This window comes from Juglans microcarpa x Juglans regia, chromosome 3D (genome assembly GCF_004785595.1).
Source record: "Juglans microcarpa x Juglans regia isolate MS1-56 chromosome 3D, Jm3101_v1.0, whole genome shotgun sequence".
NCBI classification, from domain to species: domain Eukaryota; kingdom Viridiplantae; phylum Streptophyta; class Magnoliopsida; order Fagales; family Juglandaceae; genus Juglans; species Juglans microcarpa x Juglans regia.
The window spans coordinates 5,378,380-5,405,562 of NC_054598.1; the positions used below are offsets into that span (position 1 = coordinate 5,378,380).

Genomic DNA, 27,183 nt, shown 5'->3' on the forward strand with positions numbered 1-27,183 from the left:
AGTTGTGAAAACAGAAATAGTGACTGGAAATCACAGCTGCGAATAAATAAATGTGTGTGGAAATACGGTCATATTCAAGCGAAAAGTTTCCTCCTACAAGCAGTTTGGAATCTTTGGATGGTCTAAACCCCAAACCCCTGGACTACCACATGGAACAAGTAGAAAATTTATTAAAACCAAAAAACCCATATAGTACTTATTTGATTATGATGACTTTTAATGACCAAAAAATAAGTATTCTCAGCACGATCAGTGATCAAACAAGTGCAGGTTGTCCAAACGAAACACCAGCAAAATAACCAAATTTGGGCCGAAGTAACACACGGTTTGGTCTGGCACATCAAAAGGATAAATCAGGCTGGTAAAAGGCAAACACAGAAATCTCACCCAAATTGGAGAATTTAAACGTAGGATAGACCATAGGGATTGGAATAAAGGAATGCGATGGTCAGCATATGTGCTAGAGTTGTGTGCTGCATGTCTATCCAAGTGGGGGTGCACGCAAGTGATTGCACTTTATTTACCCAAAGTAGACGGTCTAAATTATCTTTAATTCTCCACCACGATTGAATGTGAAAGGTTGCGAGGGATGTAGGGCGATTAGGGGCATAAAGCAGAGATGCCTCAGAAAAAAAGGTAGGTCTGTTGAACGAACCAGAGGGCGTGTAGATAAGGATGTGGTCACGTCTCTGTCTGAGAACCAAAAACTAAAAGCTGTGGGTGAAGTTTTTAGAGGCTCCAAACAAGCCCATGTTTATCGGTAACCCGAATGAAAATTCCTACCCATTACGTGTGAGGTCTTACTCTTATCCCTCCCCAATAATACGTCTCAAACGATACATCCACCAACTTTCTCTCGTGTGAATATTGTGTATATAAAGCCTTCACAATCAACACCTTCTTCCTCATCTCTCTATTGTTCTCTGTTTGAAGCCAACATGGAGAACGATATTGTCAGCATGAGGACCTTTGACATGGATGCACTTAAGACAAATCTTCCACAGAAGTAAGCAAGCTTTGTTGTTGTTTTCTTTTCCAACTGAAGCTGATTTGGTTCATATGGCTCAAAGTAATAGATGTTTTCATTTTTCAGCAGGAGAGGACTGTCAAGGTATTACTCGGGAAAATCGAGAACATTTACTTGCATGGCTGATGTTCGTTGCCTTGAGGATTTGAAGAAACCTGAACATCCAGAAGCTAAGAAGAGGAAGAAATATTCGGAGAGGAAGGACATCAATCTTTCGCCATGTAGAAGATTTTCCAGTAGCACTCAATGTGCCACTCCTTACGTTAATTGAAAGTTTTTTCTCCACAACGTATATAAATTCAAATTTCAATACATGTAAAAGGTTTCATTTTCTGTAGTTGTATTTCAAACCCTCTTTAATGCAATGAACTATGCCTTTTCAAATGAAGCAAGAATCAATTCCCAAGTTTGCATTTTCATATCATGCATGAGCATCTTCTCTACTAGCTGGACGAATTGAATGCTACCTTTGATGCCCTTGCATCTTATGATTTAAAAAGAAATATTACATGCACTCAAAGATTGCTGTCCAAAAAAAGAAAAGTCTCAAGTAGCACCTGAGAAAGTTGTAACAATATGGTCATTAAGTCAATCACCGAGTTCGTTTGGGTCAATCTCCATCAATGCTACAGTCCAACTAACCTTTAGTTAATTTAGCTATGAAAAATACACGTCGCTGCTACCATGTAAACCATACAAGGGAATGGAGAGACCAACTAATTGTGTCTAACTCGAGCAAAAGACTAAATATTGAGACCTAAAACAACCATTATGAGCACCAAAAGAATCACCATATCTCCCTAATCGTACAAAATTAGGATGTAAGATGCACCCCTGAGAATTAAGCCCAAGCAAGGACTATTGCAACCTTTTCTTCTTGTTAATGCCTGGGTCAGCGTCAAGCATGAGAAGGTCATCATCGTCATCAACCAATTCTAATTTCCCATGATTTCTACTTCCATCACTATCAGTAACACTTAAAGGATCTTGAGCAGCAGCATCAGGAACCTCAGACAGTTTCCTTTTCTTCCCAGAAGGAACACTTCCCATCTCATCATTCTTTTCAGAATCACCTGGCACAGTTTGTGATGCATTTGATGTGCTCCCACCGTTGACAATAGACTTGTTATCATCCTTCTCCACCGAAGAAGATTGAGTCCATCCAGAGAGGAGCATTCCATCAGGTTCCTTTTCTTCATCAAATTCCTCTCTGCCAGAATAGTATACAGATTTTTTTTTTGAAGTAAATATGTATACAGAAAGAATTTAGTAAGTAGATCATGTAAATGGACCACAAACTTGCCACCACCCCCCCCCCCCCCCCCCCAAAAAAAAAAAAAAAAAAAAAAAGCACCACTTTTCTCCAACTTTTTTTTATCACAGTTTACAAGTTGAAGTTTGATTACAAAACCCACCCACACATCTTATATGTTAAAGGCAAAGTTCCAAGCAATGCCTGGTAAAAAGTGACTTCTAGAACAAAGTAAAATCATTCCGTTTGTCACTTCAAAAATGAGACTAATTTAAGCCAAAAATCTATTTTCATAACATAACTTACTCACAAAAATACCATTTCACAGAATTTACTCAAAAAGGTTCTGGTGCAGAGTCCCTGTATCCACAAACTAAATTCAAATTTTATATGCACATATTTAGTTTTTTATCTATAAAAAAATAAATCAGAAAAGCTATGCACATAAAAGTAAACGATATCATGAGAAAGTATAAATATTTGACAAATAACATCTGAAAACAAATGCCAAAAGTTTAAATGTCAATTGAAGCCATCCACATAATTGGGAAAATTGTGAATCCGAACAAGGACTTCACACATTAGATAGGAAGCTTATACTCGAACATATACATGAGGTAAAGAAAAACCTGTGCTTGATATTGATATTGCAAGTAAGTTCCTGTTTTAGATCCTCAACTGTGATGGTAGTCCCACTAGTAATTGGAGAAGGGAGCTCACACAGCACCTGAATGTAATTTTATTTTTTTTTAATCAGTAAACAAGAGTTTTATTGGTGATATAGAGTAGGCATAGCCCAGCACCTGAATTCAAATGAGAGAGAGAGAGAGAGACAACAAAGATACGTTGATAACAAACGACACGTGAATATTAATCAGAAAGAAAGAAAGATACCTTCTCAAGATTGGCTGCATAATTTGCTACCATGTCTTCATCAAGATCGTCACCAACTTCATAAAGAAGTGCCGACCCATGCATAATAAGTGGAAAGTACATCCCAAGCTTGGCCTTAACAATCTTTTCAGCAAAGTCTCGCAACTTTGCACGGTGAGTATTGATCTCTAGCGTTAGTGGTGTCTATTTTCAAGTCATATCAAATATGAGCACATTGCAATTGAGAATAACACGGCAATTAAAAATAAATAACAAAGTTAAATGTGGTACTGGAGGGGGAGAGGAATAGAGATCTAACATACCTCTGAACAAACATAGCAAGATTTGTTAGGTTCAAATGGTTCCACTGGCATCAGCAGCATCTTCCTTGTTGGATGCTCTAGACAATATGTCATCCTATATATCCCAATCAGATCAGAGACAAGCAGCCACAAGAATAAATTGAGGGGAAAAATGCTACTCAGCTCATACTATAAATTAATCTCCAGAAACAGTACCTCATCAGCATTTAACATGGTAAAAAGGCAATCAAAATTTCCATATTGATCGGTGTCCTTCACAAGTTCTTAATCTAAAAATTATTAACAGTAGTATTTACATTATCCTGGGGTTGAAACTACTTTACTCACTTGAACAAAACAAAATATGTCAATGGGCTTTGCAAGTAGAACCTTCCCCTTTACCCCTAAAATCAAGCCAACCAAAGACAAATTACTTGAATGGACAACCATGAATTTACTTACATCAGTATGCATACAGCATCTTCTTTTTCGTTTTTTACCAGCTGCGTGTCAGCAAAAGTAACATTTTCTTTAATGAAACATATGCGTGTGGGTGTGTGACAATGAATTCAGATCCTGAAGGCTCATTAACAAATAAGGCAAGGCAGCCACCCTATGCAAATAACTGCAACTCAATGAACATGAATCCACACGAAACAAAAACTGTAAGACCATTGCTTTCACCATCACAGCAATAGGGAGAATAAACTCATACAAAAATCTAAAGGAAAAAACATATTTCAATAGAACAACAAACAAATAGAAAAGAACAAAAACTGTGCACACCTATAGTTGTTTGTATCATTTTGCAGCACCTTGATTGCCTCTATTACAATCAACCCAGCAATAATAGCATTTGTTGTTGCAACAGCATGGACAATATTACCAGCAATACCTTTAGCTTCAAAAAGGCTATGCAAGGGGATTCCAAAAGAAGAAGCCCTTATATTTGCAGCAGCAGTAACAAATTCCACAGCTAACTGATCATCTTTGTCAAAAGTCAGGTTCCCAAATTCCTGCTTGCCCACAGAGAAGAATAAGAAATAAAAATACAATGAATGTAGTTGGCATGGGAAAGATAAAAAATAATTAAGAGCTTCATCCAAATACAGCCAATCATTCAAGCCAAACCTTCTCCCTCTTCACAAAAAATAGTTTGAAAGCCTCCAAAAAGATTCTAGAATTTTCCATGAGGCTCCATATATCTTGTGGGTTCTTCATTCCCAGATATGCCATAGCAGATACTGACGACGGGTCATCCGTTGCACCAAAAATATTTCCATTCTGTTGAGCCAGTCCATTGAGCAAAACATCCCTACTATATACAGGTCTTGGCCTATTACGGTTTTTCCATGTCTCTTCATTGGATAAAGCTACTTCAATGTTATAACCAAACACATGGTCATATATTCTCCTTCCATATTGTTCAATGTCTTCATCTTTCCTACGTTCAAATGCATCTTCTGCCTGTTCTGATGAGCTAGCAGCATCAGTAGAATGCACATTTAAATCGTTCTCCTGATTCTTGTCTCCAAATAACTTTGCAAAAAGAAGGTCCTTTGCCCAAACAATACAGTGAACAAACTGCAAAAATTAAAGAAAGATGTCATAGCCCTGGACTTATCTGAAGAATCATCAGGATGATGAGTCATTTAACCCTTCTGAACAATTATCATTTACCAAATAAAAAATTTAATTACTCTAAGCTTGTAGAAATGGTACAAGATTATGCATTTTTGAGTTAATTGTTCAATTAGAATGGAAATTGCATTTGCAGACAACAATCTATTTAAAGTCCAAAAAAAAATTTAATTACTCTAAGCTTGTAGAAATGGTACAAGATTATGCATTTTTGAGTTAATTGTTCAATTAGAATGGAAATTGCATTTGCAGACAACAATCTATTTAAAGTCCAAAGAAACTGTGGACAAAATAAATTAGAAGTTGCCAGTTAAAGCTTTCATGTCTCTTGTAAAGGGAAGTTTCATTTTTAACGGATAGCACAGTATTGAACATTGTTCTTGGTCCCTTGGATGCCTCTCAAATGCAGCTTTGCCTCCAACCCCCTATGTCATATGCTCATTATTATAGGAATTCTCGCTTAAAAATACAAAGATAAAAAAATATATCAGCAGTAAGTACTACTTCTATAAGAACTCAATATGCATTAATACACTGTCTAGCAAAAAAGTATTAGTTCTAGTTCACAGCTAACTACTGCCAACTAAAGGCTCGAGTTTTCTAATACAAACATACTGAAACAGTTACTGAAAAACCAAACAATGACAACCAATAAACATGCGAAATACCTTTGATGGAGTACTGGTAATGGTACAGACAGGATATGTTTTTGGGGCAGGTTTTGGCTGACACTCGTAGCACTCTGTTCTTCCCTTCACATGTACAGTTACCTGCTTCCACAAAGTAGTAAAAAGAGGGAAAATTAACCATAGTCAGTGAAGGAACAGCAATCTAGTATGCTACAAGTTGACTGCATGGAATAATTACCATACAATTGTTCCGATCAAAAAAATTACCATACAAATGTTATAAGCAAACCATCCATGTGAACACTACAGATGCTATAAATGTGGCCAGAATCTAATTTTCCTGGATCGAAACATCTCTGGCAACATAAATTAGAGTTGTGATTTGCATGGATTGTGTGAGCTAACAAATCCACTTTTTGAAATTTGTGTGTGCACGTATAAACATAGGGCCAATACAATTATGAAAGAAGGAAAGATATCAGACAAAAAAGCATAATTGAATAAATTCCATATCATAGAGCTGTTTTAGTATAACATTAGATAACATATTTCAGACATCTATAAGATAGTAGATCACCTGTCCAAGGAAGCCAGTCGTTCCACTTTCAACCAAAGGGACTTCAGCTGCCAAGCATAGGCGATTCACATGTCGCCTCGCATCTAAGTTGTCAAGTCCATTCAGAACAACATTAAATTGCTTGAAGAAGTCCACATTAAAGTCAGGATCCTTGACATTTGCATGGTATGGTGTAATTTTTATGTGAGGCCTAAATTTTAAGACAGCTTCCCGAGCAACCTGGTGGAATATTCTATGAGAAGATCGTACAAAGGAAGTGCCAGCACAAGAAAAAATTACTACAGGATTTTGATGATGTACTTACTTTGGCCTTGGATTGCCCGACATGTGATTGCCGGAATAGAAATTGTCTGTTGAGGTTGCTCACTTCTATGGTGTCCATGTCAATCTGCAAATTAGCATTAACAAATACACAAGAAAAATGATGTAGGAGGCAAAGAAGACAGAATAACAGTAAGTGATGAAGGAGTTCCCACCATGTCAAGCTTGACAATCCTGTGCTGAACTGAGAAGTCGGGGCTCAAACTAACTAGTTGAATACCATATATGAACATCAACATAAATGAGTCGGTTCAACTGCTAACGAAGTTAATAACCACGAGACTTAGGCTCATTTGTCTATAACTACAACACATGCGAACTAGTAATAAAATAAAAATTTGTATGTACTGAACCAAGTGGGAAATTCAAGCTTACAAAATTCATGATCATATACGGCATAGCATGTATGGGGAAAAGATTAAAGACAGCATGAGAACTTTTCTTCCCTCCTTGCCCTTGATTTCAAGAGGAAAGTAAGTACAAAGTAGAAAATCAAATTTCCCAAACCTCAAGTTACAATTTCCCATAACCACCATCAGAGGAACCCTAAGCAACCACTAAACCCTCCGAAGAAGAACACATCAACTTCAATCAACTGGAAAATGAGACGTGGAACACAGGAATTAAACCGTGTAAACCCTAGAACCCACTCAAATAACAAAACCCTAGTAAAAGCAAAGTAAAAAGAAACCCATCCATAAGAGTCCATAAAAATGTAAGAAATAAGAAGATAACAATAGCAAAAGTCAAATATACTCACAATATGAATATCTTGGAAGCCAGAGAGAGCAAGAGTCTTGAGCAGCTCGCAACCGATACCACCTGCCCCGACCATAAGCACTCTCGCGCCCTACAAAGCCCCAAAAAAAAAACCCATAAAACTTACTTCAATCAGAGTTCGGAGAGAAATTTAAAACCAAACCGCATAGGGTTTTGCCCCCCCGGGGGGGGGGTATTTTCTGGTGTACCTTTATGGCAGATAACTGCTGCTGGGAAGCCATGGTAGGAGGAGAAGACAGAGACGAGGAATAGTGACTGCGAAATTGGAATACGAAACGTTGATATTATGTAGCATAAGAAAGAGAAGGAAGGAGAGAGAGAAGGGTTGTGGGGAACCGAACGCGGGACGTGAGAGAAAGATGGTGATGGTCGGCAGAATCTAAGAGGTCATCACCGAAGCCTTCGTGGAAAGGGGCAGCAGCAAAGCCGAGGCGCCAAATAAAAAAGGAAAAAAGATAAATAGTAGCAGGGAGCAAAAAGTGATACAAGTAACAAGGCTCTCTCCCTATATCTCGCTCCTTCTCTGAGGTAGTCCTCTCTCTCTCTCTCTCTCTCTCTCTCTCTCTCTCTCTCGCGGAGGCGTGGATTTCACTGTCGATGGTCTGAGCTGAGGTGGTGTTTGGGAGCTGGCATTTTTTATTTTCCCGAGTCTCCACTCTCTAGTCTCTCGCTCGGGTTGGATAATCGTTTTATTCCAAAGGTGGAGTTTGGACTTTGGAGGCAGCCTTCGTGTTTTTTTAAGATTGTTTTTTCTATTTTTATTATTATTATTCTCGCAAAATAAATAAATTAGATAAAACTTTAAATTTACTTTTCAAAGTTGAGAAAATTGGGACTTGATGATGGGCGTGTTACTTTTTACTTGTGTTAATGTTGAAATGACCAATGAGATGAAAATTCATACATTTTAAAAGTAATATTTTATTAATAAATTATCTATTATTATCAGACCGTTTGAATAATAAGATGAATTAAGATAATTTATAAATAATAATTATTATTAATTAAAATTAAATAAGATGAGATTAAATGTTTCATCTCACCACTAAATCTAAACAGGCCCTAATGAGCTTCATTATCCACTCTTTTTTTCTAAAAGAGAGAAAATGCCAATTATCTACTCTTTGTGCAAATAATTTTTTTCAATTGTTAGTTTAATATGTTCAACATTTTCAATCACCTTACCAAGTCTCACGTTCCAACACTTAAGTTTGAACTCCCATCGTGATACTGATAAATGATAATATTATGTAAATATGTAACTTGTTTTTATAGCGATTGATGGGATCATGTTTTTTTAGAAAATGCTGTAGGGTGCATCTTGACAAAATTTATCAATTTTAATTTTAATTTTTCTATTTTTTTACTTAATTATTAAAAAAATATTTTTAAATGAGTTTGTGGATTTTTTTTCTTTTTTAAAATGTTTAAATATATTTTAAAATGCGTGAACAAAAAAATATAAAATAAAAAAATGCATTGCACTTCTCTGTAGGAATTCTTGGATCCACTCTCGATTTCCTTAACAGATGCTTTCTTTTGCACACACACCTTCCTTTACTTTTAGGTTGTGTTTGATTCATTGATTGAACTCAGCTGAGCTAAGTTCGATTCAGCTTTATATCTATTCTAACATTCAAACATCTAATTTTTAAATCACTAAACTCATATCAACTCAAAATCTTTTTATACATGAGACTCACAATCTTTTTCAATTCAACACTTTTATACACACAGAACCCACAACCTTTTTCAACTTCTCATAAATACATATAAACTCATTTTAGGTGAACCCCATAAAACTCACCCCACCATTTAAACCCACTACTATTTATAAAAAACTTAACTCAACTTAACTCGACATCCAAATATAACCTAATGCAGGGCTTTAACATATGGGGCGTGCTACATCTATCCATCGATGTAGCACGAGACATTTTTTCAATAAAGTCATTTGGCCATAATTTTTTAACAAAATACAACACCTTTAAAAAATAATTTGTGAATCACTAAATTGAAAAAACAAAAAATTGAATCGAAACCACCTGGCAAGCATTTTCCTTATCATATTTGACAATATGGAAGCATTCCCACCTAACCATATAGCCGACACGTTGACTAAGATTTCCTATTCCATATTAGAATATGATTGCTCATCAATAAGTGCCATCCTAAACTACCTTCTACATTAAATCATATTTTATTCACTTACCTAATTAGTCAGTTTAATGCACACAGAATTGAAAATATTACCTATCTTTTTTACACTTTTGTTGCATATTCAGCTAAAAAACTATATAAAAAAAGAGAGAGATAAAGTATCAACCGCATAGTTTTTATTATATTCCACAACTAATTACCTTGAAGACTTTCTATATTGACAAGTTGTGGGCTAAAATGAGAGAATTACTTTTGCAAGATTATTGTATTGAAATTGTACGAGCGAATATAATCACTTTTGCAAGTCTTGATGTAAATATCTGTCTTAGACTTTAAGAACCATGCATTTGGTTTTAGTTGTCAATTTGGCTTTTTTCTACATGTCGAATTAATGCTAGAACAAGGTCTACAAGTACATAAAAATAAATAAATTAATCTAAAACATGATAGATTGAAATTTAAAGTACCTAAAACGCTGAATAAGACATATCTGTTGATTTTGAGTTATTATATTCTCAAATCGATATACAGAGTATATTATTTATATAATTTAAATGATAATATTTAATTTATATGATTCAAAATTTAAAATTTATTTTTTAAATCAAAATATAGTATATAAAGATTTTATTAAATGTGTTTTACATACCTGTTTAAAAACATAAATTTTAATTAATTTTAGCGTGAAATAATAAATACTTATTAATAAAATAAACGAATTATGGCAACAATGTATTGTCTTGCCTCGTCTAACCATTCAGTTGGTGGATCTCTAGCAAGAGTAATATCTGTGTGCCCACGAAGGACACGTGGCTTGTTTGGAAGTCATCCCATATTTTGGTGTAGAAAATGCTAACTAACTTTCTCAGTTTGACCGTTAGTGTTTTTTAATTGTAATTTTTTTTTATGAATGTGTATAATTTTTTAAATGTTTAAATATATTTAAAAGAATTAGAAATACACTAGGGGCGCCAGGTTGGGCGTCCCTAACACTGTCCTTTGGCATTTCGCATACTGTCCATACGTTTATTCCGTTATCTTCGGTCAAATTGACAAATTTAAGGTTGGTTTAGATACTGAGGTGAAATAGTTTTACATGTGTTAAATAAAATATTATTATAATATTATTTTTTAATATTATTATTATTTTAATATTTAAATAAATTAAATTATTTATTATATTTTATGTAAAAATTTAAAAAGAGATGAGATAATTTCTCTATCCAAATAAACCCTTAGACTTAGGTTCTGTTTGGATACAATAAGTATTTCATCTCATCTCATCTCATCATTACAATTTTTTTAAATTTATATACAAAATATAATAAACAATTTAACTTTTTTAAATTTTAAAAAAAATAATAATATTAAAATATAATATTTTATTCAACTTTTATTCAAATTTATTTCATCTATACTCACTATCAATCATTTCATCTAACTCACTATCTAAACCGCGACATTCTCACATGGCTTGATTCGTTGAACACTTGTTATCGGATTGATTTGTTAGTCTTTTATTGTAGGGGTGTGGCTCAATATATTATGGTTTTGGGCTCTAAGATGAGCAATTTATTCGAATAAAAGAAGAGAATATATATCTTTATATATATAAAGTGGCTATAAAATAGTAAATTTTGTTTTAACAATTTTTATTGTTTTTTCGTTAAACTTAATATCATTCGTCCAAATCTTGTTTCTGGTGTTGAGATGTATTCAAATTTTGATGGGTTTAAGATAATCATCTGTATCTGTATTAATCTATTTTATGTTAACCATTAGAGAAAAAAAAATCATATTTTACCTTCAAGATTTGCATATTTCACACTAATTTTCTATTATTAAGTTACTAAAAATTAATAAAAAAATGTAAGTAAACATCTGGTGCATATAACTAACATTTCATAATTTTAAAAGTATCAAACTAAACTATCCTAAATTTGAAATTTTAAAAGGAAGAATCTGAAATCTATAAACTTTTTTAGTTTAAAATATCATAAACTACCCTATATTAGGGATTTACTCTAGTTGAAAATATTGATATATATTAATCAGCATTTTTTAGTTCTTCAAATATATGGTTTATATTTATTTTATCTTCTAAATCCCAAAATCAAAATTCTCTTTATTTTAGTTTCAGATTATATTGATATTTATGCTATTGAGAGATATTCAAATTTTCATGGATTTAAGGTAATCATCTATACCTTTTTTAATCTATTTTATGTTAACTATTAGAGAAAAAAGATCTTGTTTTACTTTCAAGATTTGCATATTTCACACTAATTTTCTATCAATAAGTTACTAAAAATTAATAAATAAATTTAAGTAAATATCTATTGCATATAACTAACATTTCATAATTTTGAAATGAAGAATATAAAACCCATAAGCTTTTTTAGTTTAAAATGTCATAAACTACCATATGCTTATTATGTTGTGTTCTTTATGCTATTGTAAACTTTTTTTTTAGGTATAGGGAGCTTTTGAGTCGAATGAGAATAAAATTATACATAATTAAACTATAAATGAATAAATCAATACATGAAACCAGAACAAAACAAATAAACAGAATACTTAATAAAACATATACTTACAAAGTTGAAAGAAATAAATGCTAAGCTCCAAAGCCCCCTGCCCAAAACCTGAAGAGTAAAACCAATGAAAAATAATGCAAGAGATGATAAGAGAAGACTCAAATTTGCAGCAAAACAGTAACAATACCATGGAGATTAAAATGCAAGCTATTATCAGAAAAAAAAGGAGGAGAGTTGCCGCACAACTAGATTTGCAGATGAAGAAAGATGAAACCGAAAAATCTTCTCAGAGCACGGGTAGAGGGAAAAATAAATGGAAATGCAAGAGCGTTTTTCACAAGCTTGAATTCGAAATACTAAGGGAACGACGGAGAGAAAGTGGCGAGCATGGAGGCCCATCTATACTCACGATTTGGGGTTAAAACAGGGCACGGGTTAGGGTAAAAAAACAGAGCATGGGATGTAGGAGAAGTGGAGGTGAGGGCAGATGATGAATCTCACCGCGAAGCGCGGGGCACAGAGGATAAATGGCAGAGAGAGAGAGAGAAAGAGAGAGGCGATCAAGAAGGCTCACAGATAAGGCCTGCAATAGAGAAAAACAGAGGAAACAGAGAAGAGGAAGAAGAATGAATGCAGTGGCACGTAGGAGAAGAAGAAAAGAAGAAGAAAACTCTAAGGGCTGGCCAAAACGACGCCATTTGAGGAATAGGTTAGGCTGAAAACAAGCTCACGAGCTAGGCTTCACAAAGCCAAATGGGCTGGGCCCAAAGCAGAGAAAACCCACTAAAAACAAGCCCTATCTGAAAAATACAGGCCCAATAAAATAAAAAGACAAAAAAAAAGAAAAGAAAATAAAATAAAAGAAGAAAGGCAAATAAAACATAGGCATTTTAACATCCTCTCTATTGAGGCAATGCAAGATGAGGAAAATACTGGATTGTCATCCTAGAATTAAAATTATCTCAAACAACTTTCATAAAACTATGAGCGATGTTTATTTATAGGATCATGTTATAGATTCTATTAATGCTTTTCTTTATAATATATCACAGCGTGTAATTATTTATAAATTATATAAACATTACATCGTTATTTAATTAATCAAAAACATTACGTCCTTATTAATAAAAAAATTAGTGTTGAACAAACAAAAAATATAAACTGTACATTACTTTCATCTAGTGTGTGTGTGTATATATATATATATATATATATATATTCATGGATGAAGTAAAAAGAAGGGAAGATAAATTATTGTCGTATGTGTAAAGGAAAATAATTACTGAAAGGTGGAAAAAATTTAGAAAAAAAAAGAGAGAATAAATAAATACCGAGAGGTGAAAAAAACATTTAGAATTTGTTTGGATAGTGAGATGGAATGAGATTATTTTAGATGAGTTGAATAAAATATTAATTTTTAATATTATTATTATTTTAAGATTTGAAAAAGTTAAATTATTTATTATATTTTATATAAAAAATTGAAAAAATTATAATAATGAGATAAATTAGTAGTATTTATGTATTCAAACGAAATGTGAAAGAAGTCAGTCAGAAGGGTAGCTTTGTCCGCGGACCGGAGCACACTGCTCCGAACAGCCAAACACAACGGAAGAGTCGTGGGCCGCAATAAGCGAGCACCTAATTCCTCGTGTTTACTGTTTAAGCAGTACTCGCCATTCGATGGCGCCAACGACTTTTCCTTCGCCACTTGGTCAATCTCCATTTGCTCAGCCCAAAACCCCAAACAACCAATCAAATTCCGTCACTGACTGACTGTAAAATCACAAAAGGTCCGAGCGAGATACACACAATTTTATCCCTCTCTCGTCCCTTCGTTACCTTCTACAGTGAGTTTGCAGTCTCTCCCTGCTCGTGAGAAAAAAAGAAGATGAAGGAAACGCTCTTCCTGAAAGTTGAAACCTCGCCATGACACCAACAAAGGAGTGAGTAGTTATAGGTTATCCATCCGGAGCCGTTTACCGTTTACCGTCCCTCTCTGTCTGTCTGTCTGTCTCTCCCTCTCTCTCCCTCTCTCTCCCTCTCTCCGTCCGACTGTGTTGCGAAGAAGAAAGAGAGCCTTCTCGGACTGAAGCATATGTGAATCAAATTCTCGCTCCAAATTCAGGTTTCGATTACAAAATTCAGGTTATGTTTCTGTTTCGAATTGTGGGCTTTCTTATTTTATTTTCCTTTTGTTAAAAAAATTGTTTATGGTTAACAAAAATAAGCAATGCACTATTTTGCTCTCCTCAGTGTTTTCTCGAACTCGGGGGTCTTCATGGAGCCAATGGTTGAAGTGTTTCCGAGTAATCACACCACTATGAGTGGTACTGTCTCTGCATGTCCTTAAATCACTTGTATTTTACATAATTTGGACCCGGTATCACCATTTCTTGTAACTTTTCTGTTATACTTGGAAATAAGGGGAAACCCATTTTTGGATTAAAATGAAAACGAGGTTAATTTTGTGAACTACAGAACATATATTATTTTTCTCCTAAAAAAATCTCCAATAACAGACGTTTTGTGCCAAAATGATTCGATACATTGCTTTCCCATTTCATTGAAACCTTTTTTTAATTCGACTGGGTGCAAACTGGTTGATTTTCTCTTTGAATTATTTGAGGTGTCGAGGGCCTGTACACCTCGGATTAGTTGGGACGCTGTTCCGGACACCCGGTGCCAATAAAAAAATTGTAACCTTTCACATTATCTCCTGTTTTCCATAAAATTTATCAAACTAAATAATTGCTCATTATTTGGATATCGTGGTTGTTTAGAAAAGACGGGTCGATAGTCTTTTCCACATCATACTCTCTCTGCTTGTAGTTTTCCCAATAATAAGCTTTGCGATTGTATGGTATCATTCATTTTGCTTTGTTATGCTTGTGCATGCGATAGTTCATGCATCGCAATCTGTTTCGAGATCAGGGTTTTACCAAACGGGATATAAAAGACTGAAGTTTTCGGATAGTGTAAATGAGTGTGGAAACATGGCCTTCTCTGCAAGCATGCCCAATGATATTGAACAGAAGAAACCAAAGACCTCTCCGGAAGTTATTGATTACCGCGATCCTTTTGCTATCCCTAACTTGCTGGAAAGCTTAGACTCTGGTAAATATGGAAGTGTTACAAAAGATATAGAAGCCCTCATTGCTCGAAAGATGCAGATGCTGCACCCTTACTATGCAAAGTATCCCAAACTTTCAAATACATTCTTGGAAGCAGAAGAGAAACCTTGTAATGGGGCTTTGAAACACGCTACTCACTTGTCAGATAACAATGTCATTGATTTGGAGGATGACAACATTGCAAATAATGTTAAAGCTGTAGCACCGCCTGTTGTAGTTATTGACTCAGACGAGGAAGACGATGTACATCAGAAGACTTTTGTTCCTTTTCAGGAGATTGTCTTGCCAAAACCAGCTGGACAATTTCTCATGAAGGACTTTTTGGTAAGCCGGCCCTTTGTAATCCTGGAGTTGCATGTTTTAGGATGCAGACATGAATGAAATAATCAAAAGATGCTTGACACGCACAGACACTAAACAAACTACAAGCACTGATTTAAATTTGGACAAATCACAGTTTGATAAAAATGAGTTTAAACCTTTTTCCCATCCAATTTTTGAAATATATTTATATTCTTTTACTAGAATTTCTTTAAATAGATCTTATTGAAGTTTGATATATATATATATACGTACTTTTAAATTAAAAAAAATTGATTGGAGTGAGCCTATTTCTGCCAAGTCTTAGGCTTACTATATTCCATGCATTTTCTAGAAAGCTAAAACAAAATATAAATAATTACAGGCCCATATGTGTAAGTAAGTCAACGTTTTTGCAAGTTATGCCCTGTTCACCACGTTTCTTTGTCTTGTGGTGTAAAAGTTGGATGTATTTAAATTTCAGTTGCAACATACCTTTATTAGTGGTATCAATTGATTACATTCTTTTATTTTATTTTATTTTTTTTACCATGCATGCTTACTATGAAAAACGAGTAAGTTAATATGCCTCTCGTGAGTAACATTTTTGGTGTTTAGAAGTCTGTTGTTTCAGTGAAGTGTGTACCTACAGTACGCACTGCAATCATGTTTCTACCCTTTGTTTTCCGTTGAGGTTACAAGTTGCTCATCTGGAATCTTCAAAAGTATCATCTTTGATAGTGTGGCATTCATTATGGTTTGTTTTGACTTGGGTTAGCGCACATATCTGCACAAGCCTGATCACCAGGACCAGTAGCAGCACCTTTGACACTTCGAGCCAGATTCAATTCAACTGCTGTTGTTGGTTTTCAACCTGATTGTAGCTTTTACACAGGCTATTCCCCATGAAGAAAAGTTACATTTGATTTAGTGTTGTAATGTGAATTTGATGTATTAATGATTTTGTTCTTTTATGTTTTTCCTAGTTTTTTTCTTGGTCAGTCCTTTCCCTTATGCCTTTTATTTTTATGTAGATAATTTGAACAATGGTATGGTTTCTTTCTTAATTTATTACATTAATTTCATTTCATCCAATGCCCAATTTGCTGGGTGTTTTTTCATGTTATCTGATTTTCAGTTTGGGCGTCGTTACCATCTGCAAGTGTGAGTCAGAATTGTAACTACAAGATGAGAAATTTTTCCTATGAAATGACACAATGTTTCCACTTTCTAGATATTGTTAGTTATTGTTTCGATAACATTTTAATCCTTCCCCCCAATTATTGGTAGGATTTCCGTGTTCCTCTTGGTCATGCCAGAAAGGGTGGAGCTCAGCGAGAAGAAGCAATTGCTGAACTTGAAATCAAGAAAGAAAAGGGTGTTTATGTTGGTGTAGAAGATGAAGACAGTCATCAGACTGATCCTGAAGATGATGGTCTGGAAGATATGTGGAAGGAGATGACGATGGCACTAGAATGTTCAAAGGTATTAAAAGTTGAGCCATCATCAATAAAATACATGGTTGTTTCATTATTAGTTTCTTCATTCAATTTTATTTTTCTCTGAAATGAGATAGACCTATCTTTTTTCTCCCACCCTTTTCTTTTGATTTTGTCATAATTCTTCTGTTCAGTGCCTTCGTTAATATTGTTGCTAATATTTTAGAAATTAAGTTATTTTTTATAATGTTAATTATTTTTAGGATTGTTGAGTCATACATACCTATGGATAAAAAAGGTTTTGCAAACCAAATAGCAAATCACATGCAAATCCATTTATTGATGGTTTTTTTTTTTTTTTTACTTATAAAAAACAAGCATCAATACTAAATTTAAGGGAAAGTGGTAGATTAGAGATCAAGGACAAGATTTTTCACGTTGAATTTAGTTAAAAGATCGTGGCGACTTCCATCTTTGTAGACTAAAGAAGATGATTTCTCCCAACATATCTTGCAAAATATCTTTCTGCGAAGAAGTCATTGCCAGGTGGCTCTGCTGGATGGAATCTCCTTAGTGTAGCTGAACTGCATGTTTATTTTTGCTATTTTAAATATAATTCCAAAATATTTCCCATGCTGAAACCTTTCTTCCTGTACTTCTTAGTTATCTTTGCATTTCATAGGCTCTTTTCTTGTTTTTCATATTGTATGTTTATCTTCTGGTTCTTAAAACTAGAAATTTTCTCGGACACCCGGTGCCAATAAAAAAAACTAGATTTTTTATGTCTTTTTAGAACAAGCGTTAGCAAAAATGTTCTGCTTATTGTTATGCTTCAAAATTGCTGTGTAAGCTTTGTTAATATAAATCGTAACTCAATCCTAAAAATCTAGCTTTTGATTTGTGGTGTTTGTTTTGTGTTACGAAAAGTCTAGAAAATGGTTGCATGGTCATTCAACCTTGTTAGAAACTAGGGATCCTTTTTTATAAATGTGGAATTGGTATGAACCACTTCATATTATTTACTATAATATTGATCTAATTTTTTGCTGCTTTCACTAGGATGTTGCTCTAGATCCTTCATCTGATGAACAATTGAAGGAAGGAGCGGAATACTGTGATCATTCTTTTGTCTTAAAGGATGATCTTGGCTATGTTTGCCGCATTTGTGGCGTTATAGACAGAGAAATTGAGACCATATTTGAGTTCCAGTACAGTAAGGTGAGGACTGTCAGTGCATTTATTCAATTTTTGTATAACTGTACTCCTTTAATTTGCTAATTTGTCCAACAGAAATAAATCACAATCGGGTGTATAAACTGGTGGTCCTTTTTTATATTTAAATAATTGTGTGATAATTTGTAACGCCTTATTAGAAGGCCCAAACCACATATCGTATACTCTAAAAGGACTAGTTAATGATACAATTGGAGCCCCACCGGAACATTATAAAAAGCAAGAACTTTTTTGATACGTAAATAAGGTATATATTACTCCAAGAATAGGCCGAGCCCAGTATATACAAAAAACAACCCTGTCTAGGAGGGTGCAAGGGAAACAAGAAAATCATGAAGGCCCATGCCATTGAAATCAACAGCATAGGACCAAGTATGTAAAGTGGTATAAAATAAAGCTATAAGTTTCTCTAGCAATCTCTCATTGTCCTCAAACGTTCGCGCATTACGTTCCTGCCATAGACATCACATGACACACATAGGAATCATTTTCCAGACTGCTGAAATCTTATGTACCCTCCCATACTTGGCCAACTAGCCAAAGCTGCCACCAATCTCTGGCATAACCCAACCCAACTTTACTCTACCTAGCACCCCATCCCATAAAGCCCGTGCTATGTTACAGTGTAACAAGAGATGATCCACCAACTTGCCCCCTCCCCTACACATACAACACCAATCTGCTATAATAATTCTCCGCTTCCTCAAATTATCGGTTGTGAGAATCTTGCCCAAAGATGCTATGCACACAAAAAAAGCTATTTTGGGAGGCGCCTTATGTCTCCATATCCTCCTCCAAGGGAACCGAATGTTGGGATTTTGGGTAAGAGCCTTATAAAATGAACGAACTGAAAAAACACCTTTCTCGGCTGGTACCCACCACAATCTATCTTCTTGTACATTGTTTGGTTTCACGAAGTACATAAGACTAAAAATCAGCAAAATTGTTCATCTCCCAATCTTGCGCAGCCCTACTAAAACTGATATTCCAATGAAGTTGCTCCCCCGATATTCCCATGACCTATGCTATTGAAGCTTCTTTGACACTAGCAATTTGGAATAAGGAGGGAAATGCATCTTGTAGAGCAGTATCTCCACACCAAATATCTTTCCAGAATTAATCATGGATCTATTGTCCATTAGAAGACGATTGTGACAAAGAAAGACCATCCATCCTCTTCTAATATGTTTCCACAACCCCACTCCATCAGCTCCTCTAACTTCTTTAGTGCACCATCCCCCCCATATATCGCCATATTTGCACCCAATCACCCCTCTCCATAAGGCTTCTGATTCTTTATTGTATCTCTACAACCATTTGCAAAGTAACGCCCGATTGAAAGTCCTCACATTTCTAATACCCAAGCCACCGTTGGATATTGGGCGACATACTGTTTCCCACTTAACCATATGGAATTTAAGCTCTTCCCCCAGTCTGCCCCACAAGAAGTCAAGTTGGAGTTTCTCAATCCGGCCTACCACACTTGCAGGTATAGGAAAAAGAAATAGAAAGCAAGTAGGTAAGTTAGAGAGTGTACTCTTAATCAAAGTAAGCCTACCACCTTTCGATAGGTACAATCTCTTCCAACATGCTAATCTCTTCTCTATTTTTTCAATCACTGGCTCCCATATAGCAGACCTCCTTGCACCAACCCCCAACGGAAGACCCAAGTACTTCAAAGGAAGAGAGGCAACCTTACAACTCAACTCATGAGCTAATTGCCATGCATTAGACACCACCCTGATTGGCACCAATTCGGACTTATCAAAATTCACTTTTAAACCAGACACTGCTTCAAACACAGCATCAACGCCTTTAAAGTCCGCACCTGATTTCGATTTGGATCGCAAAATACAAGCGTGTCATCTGCAAACAATAAATGAGATATGTTAATGATACTCCTATCCGGGGTTCCAATCGAAAATCCTTCCTTGAAACCATGATGGGTCAAAGCCGAGATCATCCTGCCCAATCTCTCCATCACAATGACAAACAATAGAGGCGACAACGGATCGCCTTGTCTTAGGCCTCGCAAACTATGAAAGAAACCTGTCGGACTACCATTAATCAACACAGAGAATTTGGCCGTTGAGATACACCACCGGATCCATGATCGCCACCTCTCTCCAAATCCACATCTCCCAAGCAGATAGAGAGGGAAATCCCAGTTAACACGATCGTACGCCTTTTCCATATCTAACTAGCATATGATCCCTGCGGAGCCTGCCTTAATTCTACTGTCCAGACATTTATTAGCAATAAGGACCGCATCAAGTATTTGCCTACCCTTAACAAAAGCATTTTGGGACTTGGTGATAATCTTCCCCACCACCTCACTAAGTCGGTTCGCTAGCACTTTGAAAATGATCTTATACACCGCTCCCACTAAACTAATGGGGCGATACTTTGTTATCTCATTTGCCCCACCTTCTTAGGGATCAATGCAAGGAAAGTAGAATTTAAGTTTTTCTCAAATTTCCCAGCCACAAAGAGCTCTTGGAACACCTTCATAATATCTTCCTTAACAACATCCCAACAATCTTGGAAGAAGCCCATGGAGAAGCCATCCGGCCTCGATGCCTTGTCCTTGGCCATTTTCTGCACCACTTCTACCACCTCCTCTTCCTCAGAAGCCCTTTCCAATCAAGATACATCACTCGTTCCAATGGCGTCAAAAACCAATCCATCAAGGGATGGCCGCCAACACATTGGTTCAGATAGGAGTTGTTCATAGAAACCAACTATGTGATCCTGAATGACCTGTTCTTCTCTACACTCCACACCATCAATCTTCAGCATCTCAATGTTATTGTTCCTCCTATGAGAATTTGCAACACAATGAAAGAATTTGGTGCTTCGGTCTCCTTCCCTAAGCCACAAGGCTCTTGATTTTTGACGCCAAGAAATATCTTCTAGTAGGATAATTCTCTCAAGCTCCTCACCCAAAAAGACTTTCGAGCTACTTCATCTTGGTTAAGGGGTCTAGCCTCTTGAATCCTCTCAATCTCCTGAATCTCCTTCAATTTATCTTTCTTGTTAGCCCCTATATCACCAAAAGATTGCACATTCCGTAGTTTCAAATCTCTTTTTAGTACTTTCAATTTACTTGCAAGGACAAAACTAGGAGAACCCTAGAACTGGTACGAAGACCACCACTGTCCTACTCTTTTAACGAAACCTTCAGATTTTAACCACATATTTTCGAATTTAAAATACCTTCGACCGCCTCGGATACCACCACAATCAAGCAAGATAGGCCAATGGTCCGAGCTAATACGCGGCAAATGCTTTTGCCAAACGTCTGGAAAGTGGCTCTCCCACGCAGGAGAAATGAGAAAGTGATCCAGTTGTGACCAAGTTTGATTATTAGCCCACGAGGCGAAGCCACCAGCTAATGGCAAATCTACCAGACTTGAATCTGAGATGCACTCAGAGAATTCTATCATAGTTGGCCGCCCTCTTCTATTACCGGAAGACTCACTTGGAAATCTAGCGACATTAAAATCTCCCCCTATACAATATGGGAGGTTCCACCAACTGTGAATTCCGGCCAGTTCTTCCCATAAACATACTCTGATACTGTCTAGATTTGGACCGTAAACGCCTGCAAAGGCCCATAAAAAATTATCTGACACACTCTTAAAAGAGCATGCGACCATGTATCTCCCTATATACTCCTCCATTTTCTCCACCACCCTTCGATCCCACATCACAACCACTCCTCTTGATGCCCCATCAGAAGCTAAATAAACCCAGTCCACATGAGCTCCACTCCACAAACTTCTCACAATTTTCCTATTGATCAACTTCAACTTAGTCTCCTGTAAACACACAATGTCCACCTTCCACTCACGAAGCAAGTTTCTTATCCGAAGACGTTTATTGGCCTCGTTGAGCCCGCAAACATTTCACGACACAATTTTGGGCTTCATGGAGAAAAGGTCAGTCCCTTCCCTTTTAACTTGCCCCTATTGGAGCTACCCTCAGTGTTCAACGACCATGTCAACCTTTTAAGCTCCCGCTGTTTTTTCGAAGCATTCTTCCGATTTTTTTGTGCCCTGCTTTGATGGCCGTTAGCAAGGCCATAAATTGATGCCGTTAGCAAGGCCATAAATTGATCTTTGTATCCTTCACATTCCACTCCCACAATTTTCTGTATTTCTATAACCTTATCAAAAACCCACTCAGAGACTTCGGAGTGGGATGGGAACAGAAAATTCAAAGGGGTCGGATCCTTACTAACCCCTGGAAAATCTTGGGTCTCCACCACTGAGGTTTCTGTCAAACCTAAGTGATCACTCAAAGCCAGTGTATTTTCTTCATCTGAAATCACCCCTTCAATAGAATCATATTGGGACAAACCCATCTCAGAATCCGATAGCTCCCCATCCCTCACGTCCACCTCAAAATCCACAAGAAAACCCTCAGAGTGGTTCGCCAATGTCCCCCTCCCCTCCCCTTCTTTTATCGGCACTATCTGTTGCTCGAACGATGGAGAAAACCCTCCCCCACGAGTCGCAGCAACTATCGCGGCACGTAAGCCCTCATTCCGAGCACCCCAGACCTGAGGATCGTCGTCGGAGAGTGCCACCGTCATCATTGGCACTTTCTATTGACCCCCCGATGGCTCCTCCTGCGACGGCGGCAGACACGCTGTGGACTCTGGTAGTTGCTCACCAGACACAGCAACGGGTAAAGCCCTAGGGCTTTCCCATGCCAACTGGGCCCTGTGCTGAGGCCCAATCTCAGTTTTGCCCAACCCTTCATGAAAAAGGCCTAAAGGCTGTGAGCCCGTAATCTTCCCTTTTGGCCCAACCTTTCTCCAAACAGAACCCACATTTTTATTGCTCTGGTGGGCCAAACCCTTCACACTGGGCTGATGAGAATTCAATAACAAGCCCGACCCCTCATTCTCCATCTCCTTGTGAATGCCTTTATCCTTAGACCATTACCCTTAACTCCCCAAGTTCCTTTTGCAAATACCATATTTGGCTTTGCAAGTCGTCCATCACCTAGCGCACATCCCTCTCCATCTCCCTGCCACCATCTGCAAAACGTACACCTAGTTGAGCTCGAGGCATGCGTCTGTCAGAGTTCCAGTCCCCCTCACGCTCCCCATATGAAGCAAGTGCTTCCTTGTAAGATCGTGCCATCTCCACCTTCAGCCTCACCTGAGTACTAACATTAGGAGCACCCTTCGCTCTCCTCCCCTGCAACATCTCCCCCAACGCCTCCTTCAACCTTTTCCACCCTCTCCCCCCCTCCCCTTCCGGAATGATGATGAAATTTCTCCTTCCCCTCTCCCTATATTCTGCCACCCTCACAAAACAACCTCTGCTAGATAACTGCAATAACCCTCTCTGATGGAGCTGTAAAACTCCTTCTCCCCACTGAAGCAGACCTCCAACGCCTTGACCAACCACTGCACAGTTCTATGTTCCACCAGTAGTTCCTGCTTCCTGCTCCACCCCCTCTTTATTATACGAAATAACCCACCTTCATTGCTAAGAGTGAATAATTTCGATTCAATTCCCACCTCTCTAAAGAATCCCATCATAACAAACTCAAACTTGCACTAGCAGGATCATCAGTTTCAACGAGGAAAATTATCGCAATGTGTACGGAGAGAAAAATTTAAGAGGAGAGAGAAGACAAAAATTTCAATCAATTATATTAAGAGCAAGAAATTCTCTATCCCAAGCAATGTGGGATCTCATGCACCATCCACCTTATCCTCGTATCATATGGGGTATCACAATCTTCACCCCTTGAATTCCCGACGTCCTCGTCGGGCCCATCTGTCGTAGGTGGCGTGGCTCAAGTCCCACATTTCTGGTTGGGATAGGCTTTGATACCATTTGTAACTCCCCAATGGAATGTCCAAACCATATGGCCTATGACTATACTCCAAAAGGACTAGTCAATGACACAATTGGAGCTCCACTAGAGCATTATAAAGAGAAAGAACTTCTCCTTTTCAAACAATGTGAGATCTCATGCACCACCCACCTTATCCTCTTGTTCTATTGGGTATCACATAATTGCTGTTCTGTTTTGACGTAAGTTGATCAGTTCATTGATGTTAAATAATATCAAGTTTAAGTTATGTAAAGTTGTGCGTATTTGTTCTGAAATTAGAGCCTTAAATGGATTTGCTTGAACCCATATCGAGGTTATGTTAGCTAATTGTCTTCTTTTGGGAATTCAAGATCCTTTTGGTAAGTATTTTTCTTTTCATTTCAGGTCAAAAGGAGTACCCGAACTTACATGCCCGATTCTCGGAATGCCAAAGACAAAGACTCAACTGATATATGCAGAGTTAAACTTTCTGAAGATGATCAGATGGTAACTGAAATATTTGCCCATCCTAGGCATACGAAGCAAATGAAACCTCATCAAGTAGAGGGTTTCAATTTTCTTGTCAGCAACTTGGTGGGTGATAGTCCTCGAGGCTGCATCTTGGCCCATGCTCCTGGATCTGGGAAGACATTTATGATAATCAGTTTTATGCAAAGTTTCCTGGGAAAGTATCCACATGCTAGACCACTGGTTGTGCTCCCTAAAGGAATCTTGGCTACGTGGAAAAAGGAGTTCCAGACATGGCAAGTAGAGGATATTCCACTGTATGACTTTTACACTGTCAAGGCTGATAATCGGTCTCAGCAACTTGAGGTGTTGAAACAGTGGGTAGAGCATAAGAGTATCCTTTTCTTGGGTTATAAACAATTCTCGGCAATTGTTTGTGACAATGTAACAAGCAAGATCTCTGCCTCATGTCAAGAGATACTTCTTAAGGCTCCTTCAATTCTTGTTCTGGACGAAGGGCACACTCCACGAAACGAGAACACTGATGTGTTACAGTCCCTTGCGAAGGTGCAGACACCCAGAAAAGTTGTACTTTCAGGAACCCTCTACCAAAATCATGTCAAAGAGGTGTTCAATATTTTGAATCTTGTCCGACCAAAGTTTTTGCGGTTGGAAACCTCTCGAGCTGTTGTCAAGCGCATCATGAGTAGAGTAGATATACCAGGCATCAGAAGACCGTTCAAAGCAGGTGCTGATGCAGCTTTCTATGACTTGGTTGAACACACTTTACAGAAGGACAAAGATTTTAGGCGGAAAGTGGCCGTCATACGAGATTTGCGCGAGATGACCAGCACGGTCCTTCACTATTATAAAGGGGACTTCTTGGACGAGCTTCCAGGTCTTGTTGATTTCACTGTGGTACTGAATTTAAGCTCCAGACAGAAGCATGAAGTTTCAAATTATGTAAAAAAGTTGGCGATGAAGTTCAAGATAAGTTCAGTTGGGAGTGCTGTCTATCTTCACCCAAAGCTGAATTCTTTCTCTGATAATCATGCTACTGCTGATCATCTGGTGGATGAGATGTTAGAGAAAATAGATGTAAAAGATGGAGTGAAGGCAAAATTCTTTCTCAATATGCTTAGCTTATGTGAGTCAGCTGGAGAGAAGCTGCTGGTTTTCAGTCAGTACCTCCTACCCTTGAAATTTCTAGAGCGATTGGCAGTGAAGATGAAGGGCTGGAGTCCTGGAAGAGAAATCTTTATGATTTCAGGCGAATCAAGTTCTGACCAACGTGAATGGTCCATGGAGCGCTTCAACAATTCTTCTGATGCCAAAGTCTTCTTTGGCTCCATCAAGGCATGTGGGGAGGGTATATCTTTGGTTGGGGCATCTCGCATAATAATTCTGGATGTTCATCTGAATCCATCGGTGACCCGCCAAGCGATAGGTCGTGCATTTCGACCAGGTCAAAAGAAGAGAGTTTTTGCATATCGATTGGTAGCTGCTGATTCACCCGAAGAGGAAGATCACAGCACTTGCTTCAAGAAGGAATTAATTTCGAAGATGTGGTTTGAATGGAATGAGTATTGTGGTTATCGAGATTTTGAAATGGAGACAGTTGACGTGAAAGAGTGTGATGATATCTTCTTGGAAAGTTCACTGTTAGGGGAAGATGTAAAGGTTCTGTACAGAAGGTTAGTTTGCAATTTCAACCTTTTCCACTGTCATGAACCATGCACGAATATTAAATTGTTCCTAAGTTTTGTTCTGTACATTTTTCAGGTAGATCCTGGTATCGTGCTAGGTCTGAACTGGAGTAGGCTGAATTATACCTTACTTCTATCTGGCTGAGTCAGAATCTTCATCTGTTCATACTTTAGTATTTTTGTAGATGCTTGGTGAAAAGCAACACCAATTTTGAAATCCATTTTGGAGCCTGGAATCGCATTGGAGCAGATGCTTAATGGTGTGTGACTATTTCCTGTTCCTTGGCTGGTTTCTAACTTACCATTAAGACCATTCTGTTTGTAGTGGTCACTGACTGATATATATATACTAATTCTTGTACATGAACAATGGGGCTTTCTTTTTTTTTTCCTAATTTTTTGAAGCATGTTACTTGTTTTTATTTAGAGCCTCCATAACAAGGAAAAAAATTTCAAGCTACAGCTGTATCATACTACCATACCTACTTTGTTATCATTTTCACTGAGAGGAGAGTACCCTGAATCAATGGGTACAAGAAATAGTATTGTATATATTTATCCAATGAGATTAATTAGATGAATTGGTGCGTGTCTCTATCCTAAGTTTTAGTAGGAAGATTAACTTGTGTGATTTTTTCCCATGCCAGTCGTCTTCCCTCTTGCCTTTTAATGGTCTTGATGTATTCAACTTTTCATAAAAATTGTTGTGAAGGTAACCTTTTTTTTTTTGGCCCCCTTTACAAATTAAAGACTACTACGGAATTTTCTGGTTGAGCTTCCTGGACTTATTGATATGTTGAAAAGTAGAGGAAGTTGGATGGTTGAAGAGAGGTTTTGTGGGGAGTCTTGTATATATGCATCCACAATTGTCATATTTTATGGACAAATATCCAGCAACTGGAGACAAGCTCTTTTGTTGATGATGAGAAGATAGTCGACAGAGAAATGCGAATTGGACGGGGAGAA

At 37.1% G+C, this 27,183-nt stretch overlaps 2 protein-coding genes across 7 annotated transcripts; one reads left to right on the forward strand and one right to left on the reverse strand.

Moving 5' to 3' along the window:
* Positions 1–1,578: 1,578 nt before the first annotated feature.
* On the reverse strand, positions 1,579–7,901 carry LOC121254305 (SUMO-activating enzyme subunit 2-like). 4 transcript variants are annotated; one of them, XM_041154295.1, is made up of 12 exons: positions 7,744–7,818; positions 7,591–7,657; positions 7,383–7,472; positions 6,606–6,689; positions 6,302–6,520; positions 5,764–5,865; positions 4,586–5,038; positions 4,241–4,470; positions 3,476–3,569; positions 3,174–3,356; positions 2,909–3,006; positions 1,579–2,237 (listed from the first exon to the last, which is right to left on the reverse strand). In XM_041154295.1, exons 2-12 carry the CDS (start codon positions 7,621–7,623, stop codon positions 1,886–1,888), a joined length of 1,938 nt encoding a protein of 645 aa, XP_041010229.1. In that variant the 5' UTR covers positions 7,624–7,657; positions 7,744–7,818; the 3' UTR covers positions 1,579–1,885. The 4 variants fall into 4 exon arrangements, with proteins under 4 accessions (XP_041010229.1, XP_041010228.1, XP_041010232.1 ...); XM_041154294.1 differs by having other exon boundaries at positions 7,591–7,901; XM_041154298.1 differs by lacking the exons at positions 7,591–7,657; positions 7,744–7,818 and adding an exon at positions 6,778–6,830.
* Positions 7,902–13,909: 6,008 nt separating this feature from the next.
* LOC121254306 (protein CHROMATIN REMODELING 35-like) lies at positions 13,910–26,798 on the forward strand. Of its 3 annotated transcripts, none has more exons than XM_041154299.1 (7): positions 13,910–14,247; positions 14,356–14,429; positions 15,004–15,557; positions 16,824–17,018; positions 18,032–18,190; positions 24,449–26,205; positions 26,294–26,798. In XM_041154299.1, the coding sequence occupies exons 2-7, from the start codon at positions 14,381–14,383 to the stop codon at positions 26,295–26,297; spliced, it is 2,718 nt and encodes a 905-aa protein (XP_041010233.1). In that variant the 5' UTR covers positions 13,910–14,247; positions 14,356–14,380; the 3' UTR covers positions 26,298–26,798. The 3 variants fall into 3 exon arrangements, with proteins under 3 accessions (XP_041010233.1, XP_041010236.1, XP_041010235.1); XM_041154302.1 differs by having other exon boundaries at positions 15,034–15,557; XM_041154301.1 differs by having other exon boundaries at positions 13,910–14,227.
* The last annotated feature ends 385 nt before the right edge of the window (positions 26,799–27,183 follow it).